Here is a 7,407-nt window from a genome sequence, read left to right as displayed (position 1 = left end):
CCCCCCTTTTTTTCCCAGTTTTTGACCATTTCTACTAAATTCCTCAATACATTTGAACTCAAGTGATTGCCTTGACAAAATATTCCATTTCGCAAGGAAGGAATCCTTTTAAAACATACATTTAAACAGAAGAATTCAGAATTATAGGCATAGCATTGAGTCAAAATGGAAAAAATTCCTTACCTTTAAGCTGGCAGCCGTATTTTTATAACAGGCGTTCATGCTTGCTTCTGCTATTTGATTCCACAAAATCATAAGCACGTATTTAATTGTGTGTGTAGGAGTTGCTTGTTGACCTTGGTAGGATCATGTAGGAGCATAGTTAAACATGCATATAAAACCCATGCATATTTGCAAAATCAATTATGCCTCTGTTTAACAAAAAGTAATTTCACATGGAAAATTTACTGTTAATACCATGTTACAAACTAGTCACAAACTAGGTAGAAACACTAGGCATTTATAAATATACTGGAATATCAAGAAGCTCCCAGCTTTTCTAACAGTGAAGGAGAACCCATCACACATAGCTATATGGACACGAACAGAACATACAATTGCTATTTATAGAACTAATGACTGTAAAACATTTGTGTGCCAATCTAGATATCTAGTGCGCTTTACAAGCAGAGAAGCAAGAATGTGTATCATCCAGACTGAGAAGGAGAGGGGATAGGAAATAAGTATCTGGCATCAGTGGAAAACTATTCTGTTTAGTTCCAAGCATCACTAGAAGAACCGAGCAGACAGTAAAAAGCAATTGCAGCTGTATCAAGAATATCCGTCGTTCCGAATTCAATCCTTCTGCTATAGCATTACCCATTCTAAGCAAGTGCCTTTCCTAACAACTTTGAAACGCTGTCCCCACCTTCATTTTACAGACCCCGGGAGATATTCCTAGGATTTAGTTTTATTAGCATATAAATAAGAAATTAAGAGTATAAAAGAGTTCAGGTCAAGTCATGTCTATGGACTTTGGCTGCCATGGACTGCTAAGCCCATCCTTAGGTCCTTTGATTCTTCAGATGGTATCTCCCACTACCTTCAGTATGGGGCAACAGGTTATTTATGCCACTGAATCAGCACTGACCCACTTAATCAAACAACAAATCCTGGTGTTACCTTTGGTCCACAGGACAACACAGCTGGCCTGCTATGCTTTCATACCCAGTCTGTTTTCTGCTGGTGTATGAGCGTTCATCATTCCCAGTACCTGCCATGGCTTAGGCTGCCCACCCAAATCCCTGCACTGCTCTCCCTTAACTCTCCTTTCTCTGTGCTCCTCATGTCTGTTTGGTTCCATCTCTCTTGTCTCCCTCTCCTTTGTATCCAGCCTGACCCTGCTCCTCCAGCTCTGTGTCCCAAGACCAGGTAAATGACAGCTGTCCCTCTTCTACCATCCGAGTTCTTTCCATTCCCTCCCACCCATCATTTTCCTGCTATTCTGCTCCATCTGGAGCTTTGTATCAGCAAATACAACATTCATGTTTTCTACTGCTACTCCTATATCTAAGCACAGCTCTGCTTTTATAAATGGTATAACAATCTCTCATAATAAACCTTCCCAAGAAATGATACCCCACAAAGACCAGCAATGATTTTAGGCCAAATCATTTTGCACAGGGAGAGCCAGAAGGGCTTAAAAATAAATTATTCTATTATTCTATTATTCTATTTATTCTAAAATAAATTAATTTCTATGTCTACATAAACTCTCTGAATCATTTGTTGTAGAGATACAAAAATTACTTCACCAAAAATGCTTTGGCAAGTTATACCTGAGCATGAGGGGAAGCATACAAAATTTCAGGAAGATAAATTCCAGCTCTCAGAAGCAGAGCTTGAAAAGTGGCTGAAACGAAAACTATTTGACCCTCAAGTAAGGAATGACTCCAGTACATTGTAATGGGAATGAGAGAGCCTCCTTTTCTCAGAGCAGGTTAAATAACCGGGTCTGCCGGGAGCTGGCCAGGCCAGACCCACATTCTAACTCACTGTTGAACATTTACTAGTATGAAAACCAAGAGGATGAAAAAATCGTCATTGATTTCTCTTTTCTTTTTTTCTTCCACCCTTCTAAAACTATATAAATTAAGGAAACAGTGTAAAACTGGGGTAGAGTTGAAGCCAGCAATGTGTATTATTGTTTCCTTGTGAAAGGACAGGTTCTTGTCCATGTCTTAAATTTAGCATCTGTTTGTGTTCAAAATAGCATAGGAACAACTGTGAACATTTTAGACCCCTTCAGAAAAGGGTGAAAAAGAGCTGCAGAATTACTGGGGGAGGAGAAGTCCAAGTGCTTTAACTGAGTGCATCTACACTAAAAGGAGGCCTTTTTAAAGGCTTCCTTGAAACACAATATTGTCTTCCAGGGTTAATCCAGGATAGTAATAATTAATTGTAAATTGAGAAACGGCTTTAATTCTTCAAAACTAGAAAAACCTGATGCACCAAGCCCACTCATTTAAAGGGATAGCAGAAAGAAGACAATGTGGCCTCACAAAGTGGGAGGCTTGCAAACTGTTTAGCTTTTAGAACTGAAAGCGAAGTGGGAATGAAATTCTCTCTCTCTCTCTCTCTCTCTCTCTCTCTCTCTCCCCCCCCCTCATAAATTTAGCATCAACAAATGTTTTTAACGTGCATTTGTTTGCTGGATTAATGTGATTTATGTCTTGTATCGAGTGATCTGTAGTGGTGTTCTTTTTGGCTATCTGGACATAGTTTTTCATGAACACAAATCACTGCAATTACATGACCAGTAGAAGGGAGAAGGTTGATCACCAGTGATAAAGCCCAAGATGGATTAGTGTCATGTTTCTTATATCTTTGTTCCTTATCTTAAAAAGCCATCCTTAGTCGCTTTTTTCTGGTCCAACTCTTACACTTTTTTTATTTGCTTGTTTCCTGCTACTTGAGTGAGAACCATTTAAGATATTGGTAGGTTTTCTTAGTGCAAACAGAAGGGCTTTTAAGTTGCAGTTTCATGAACAGCTTTTTACTCATGGAAGTGGCATAATTTTGAGGAACCAAAGATTTTAGTGTAGTATGGTATGGCGGTATGTTGAAAATATTTAAAACAATGCCATTTGAGTGTCTTTACTGGTCATGTTCTGTCAATTTGCATTGCTATGAAGATACTCTGGAAGATACCTAGAAGCCATCAGGAAAAATCGAGTTCAGATTGGATTGTGCAACAAAAAATAGTAACTACTGTGATGAAACCAAAAGAATAATGAGTAATAGAGTTGAACCCATACTGTTTCTGTAATATTGGATAAGTTTATGCTTGCTTATTTTGACTGTAACTTCCACTTGTATTCTTGAAACATTATGATATGTAAGAAACTGCTGCATTGTAATCTTTATTTTGTCTGTTTTTAAAGGCATACGATGGGTTTGCCAGTTTAGGAATATCGCGATTGCTGGAACCTTCTGACATGGTTTTATTAGCGATACCTGATAAACTGACTGTTATGACCTATCTCTATCAAATAAGGGCACATTTCTGTGGCCAGGAATTAAACGTGGTTCAAATAGAGGAGAACAGTAGCAAAAGCACATATAAAGTGGGTAACTATGAAACAGACACAAACAGTTCTGTCGACCAGGAAAAATTCTACGCAGAGCTGAACGACCTGAACCGGGAGCCTGAGCTGCATCCGCCGGACAGTGCTTTGGCAGACTTTGCTTCTCAGGATGACTCCGTATTTGTAAATGACAGTGGTGTTGGCGAATCTGAGAGTGAGCATCAGACTCCTGATGACCATTTAAGCCCAAGCACAGCTTCCCCTTCTTCTCGCAGGACTCGAAGTGACACAGATCCACAAAAATCCCAGCAGAGCTCTGGAAGGACTTCTGCGTCTGAAGACGTTGGGAAGTGTAGCAGTACAGATACAACGCAAGCGCAGCCTACATTGGGAAGGAAGAAATTGCTGATAGCTGACACTTTAGACTTGAGTGACTTGGCACATGTCAGTGATCAAAAAGAGGACGCGTCTCCCACAGTTGCTTGTGAAGATAACGACAAGAAGAGACACCAGAGCTCAGAAAGTACCATTGGTTTCTCAGAGCAAGAAAAGCTGGGATGTATAGGATCCACAGAGAGCACAAGAGCAGATCCTGGTTCACCTGTCACAAAGCCGAGTTTATCTCCTACTTCTAAGCTTGGATACTCCTATAATAAGGATACGGATCTTGCAAAGAAACCACATGCTTCTCCGAGGCAAACAGAATCTGATTCTGACAGTGATGCCAGAACGGCTTTAAATCATGCAGATCAAACTGCAAAAACAGCCCAGGTAAGAAATTTAAACTTTCTGTATGCCTGTGAGTTAGGATGAAGGTGCTCTTCAAGTTCTTTCTCCATGTTTGTAATTTACACCATATCTTCAGTATAAATGGCAAGGTGGGCAGTGTATTTTTATTGTTGGGCAATGAATACTTCGACTGCAAGTAGCTGTTGCTGAAAAAGAGCCATTACATGAAAAATTCATTTATAGAAATTGTCCTACTGTAAACCTTTCCAATCTCTCTCCAATTAAAAGAAGTAACGTTGTATTCTCAGCCAGCTCAAAGAAGATGGTTTCAAGGCTTTTGCCACCTTTCTTCTGAGTATTGCATGCTGACGCAAAAATTGGAAAAAGACTTATCAATTCATTGATCCATATTCAAAAAATGTAAAGTTTTGAATACCTTAAAATATACCAAACAACCAAACATATTTCCAAATCTTATCTGAGAAACCACATGGCCTTGTGAACATAGCCCACAATGGTGAGGCAGAAACTCCAGAATATTAAGTTACGCTGTTCACTGAGTGGCCTTGAGCACGTTACTTAACCGCAATTATCATTTTCCTTTCTATAAAGACAAAAAGGATATGCCCACCTACCTTGCAGATTTATTGTGAGGGTGAAAGTTGAATATTATATAAGTGCTGGGTATTATCAGTAAATAGTATCATCACAAAAATATGTAAAAAATCTTATCAGCCCTGTTTACAAAAATGCCAAAACATGCTTATAATTTTACCCCTCTGAAGAGCTTCCTTGAGTTTTGGCTTTGTTCAGCTTTGTGCTGTTAGCTCTGATAAGAAAAGAATATATCCAGTCTTTTGGTAGTGTGGATCACTTCAACTATTTTTACATTTTTTCCTGAGTAAGCGCCATAAAGATGCATTTTATTGCAAGAGCAGCAGTCCATGGATAGGTGATAGTGGCCAAATATTAGTTCCAGAAATAGCTAGCTTATTTCTTTCCTTTAATTAGCGAAGTCTCATGAAGTTTCTCTTCATCGTCATCTTTGTGTACTGGATGAGAAAGGAACAGTTTGGCCCATGCAGAATAATAGAGCAGGATGAGACAGTATGTCTTCTCTACGAAGATTTTCATGTGCAAGGTGTAATAGGCCAAGGAAGAGATGGCTTTAAAGACGGTTCTCTGTTGTTAATCTTCTGTGCATTTGCACATGGTGGTAAAATCTCATGATGTGAGCCTCAATCTTAACCTTGAACATTCAGCTGATGGTTAGAGTCAACCACCTCAATTTCCACGTGGTTGTTGCAGGAGCACAACCTGCAACGTCTGTGCCAGCTCTACCTCGTGTAAAGGCCTAGAGACGCACTTTCCCAGAGTCTTCACAGTTGACCTTGACTAAGAAGACAGCGCTTGCGAGTATATATGTATGGGAGCTGCTCATGTTGCCTATGCAGAAGCCCCCCTTCTGTTATTTCTACTCGGCAATATAATCAGTCATGTGTATGAAGAAGGGACTTCCTTGTGGATATTCATAAATGAAGTAGAAGCAGATGTTTTTGCAGGTTTTTTGCCTTGTAACCGGATCTTTGCGTTCAATTTAAGTTATAAATGAGCGATACCCATATAAGTAGCCAACGAAGCATTATATTTGCATACATATTAAAGTAAATAAGTAAACACATAGCGTATTTAACATAGCTTCCATGAAGCCAATTATTTTTTTTCCACAGTTGCAGTTTAAAGGCATTAAATGTTGATAGAAATTAAGTTTTAAGGGGAGGGGAGAGAACTCTTATTTACATTATAAAGGCCTGTGACCTTTTTTTAATTTTACATTTTGATCATCTTTACTTTTCATTTCTATAGAATGCTCTGTCACCTCATGAAGCTGTAATCCATGTGACTCCTGACCTTTATTATATAGGAAGGCTCCTGGCTATTAACTACTGTATAAACATTAAGTACCCTGAGGCTGCCTTGCTGTTAATTGTATTTCTTTATTTTTAAGCAACGAATGTTGTCAAGACAGGAAGAACTTAAAGAACGAGCAAGAGTTCTGCTTGAGCAAGCAAGAAGAGATGCAGCTTTAAAGGCAGGGAATAAGCAGCTAACCAATACGATCATCCCAGCCCGCAATAAGCAGCTGAATGATGTAAGAAATATTGGCCAGTATGGCAGTTTACACGGTTAAAATTTATTGTACGTGCATACGCTTTTGTGGGGGGCATGTCCGTGCAGAATATTTCTTTTCCGTGCTGAATTGCTCTGATGTGTCATGTACCCTTAGTTCACTTTTAAAGCCTGTTTCTCCTGCTGTTATGGCCAACAGAAAGATGCCTTAGACTTCAGTGGAAGCAGAGGTCTGGGAGCACCTTCTTTGATTGGCACTGCGGTTTCTAATGGAATGAAAAACAAAAGTTACTTGTTAAATGATAGTGAAGTAATTTATGCTATTTTTGATTACTTCTCTTTTTTCAGTTAATGTAAATGCATTCCCTGAGCCTGTGATGTCAGCTACTTGCTGTTTCATAAGTGTTGTTGCAATGAATGAAGCTGCTTGTGACAGTCTTGTAAAAGAGTTGATGGAACAATTCCTTTTTATCACCAAAGTTGATTATGCTGGTGAGATGGGAAAGTGGAGCTGGGGAATGAGCTCCAGTGTTGAAGCAGCTATGGTTGCACCTCCAGTGGCCTCCGTGGTGACCTGGAAGGATGCATACTCTCTGGAGATGAAAGCTAATTAATTTTTATGCAAACCTTCGAAATGCGGGTTTTGTGATTCTAACTATTGCGCATTAGAGACTGTACTGGCAGCCGAGAATGTAAATGTAACTGAAAAATAATGATACAGAGAAAGGCTTGAATCTTTACTGATTCACATCTTTCAGAGCCTAGTCCTGAGGGGCAGATTCTGCTTTTTACATAAATGGGATCATACAATCAAAAAATGAAGACAGTGGGTTACATGTCTCATTTTCTTAACTGGCTAGATCCATGCTGTACTTTTTTTTTCTTAACAGTTCCTCTCCCCAAACTGACACTTCTTTTTTCATATTCATATTCATATATGCAGACAAGTCTTATTTGTATAATGGTAACATAATGATATATAAGCAATTTTTTTATTACTTTGTATTTAAGTTTTTCCTAG

The 7,407-nt window shown here is 38.9% G+C and overlaps 1 protein-coding gene across 1 annotated transcript in view; it reads left to right on the top strand.

The window, feature by feature from the left end:
- LOC104072703 (EH domain-binding protein 1-like) overlaps positions 1–7,000 on the top strand; it is a 66,441-nt gene extending 59,441 nt beyond the window's left edge. The window contains exons 9-11 of the mRNA XM_009572236.1: positions 3,384–4,298; positions 6,265–6,442; positions 6,735–7,000. Coding sequence (XP_009570531.1) covers positions 3,384–4,298; positions 6,265–6,442; positions 6,735–7,000 — 1,359 coding nt within the window. The remainder of the gene's footprint in view (positions 1–3,383; positions 4,299–6,264; positions 6,443–6,734) is intronic.
- Positions 7,001–7,407: the final 407 nt, after the last annotated feature.

This window comes from Fulmarus glacialis, unplaced genomic scaffold (genome assembly GCF_000690835.1).
Source record: "Fulmarus glacialis isolate BGI_N327 unplaced genomic scaffold, ASM69083v1 scaffold34842, whole genome shotgun sequence".
Taxonomy (NCBI): Eukaryota; Metazoa; Chordata; class Aves; order Procellariiformes; family Procellariidae; genus Fulmarus; species Fulmarus glacialis.
Note: the sequence above shows the minus strand (reverse complement) of the source record. Positions and strands in the feature narration are given on the sequence as shown.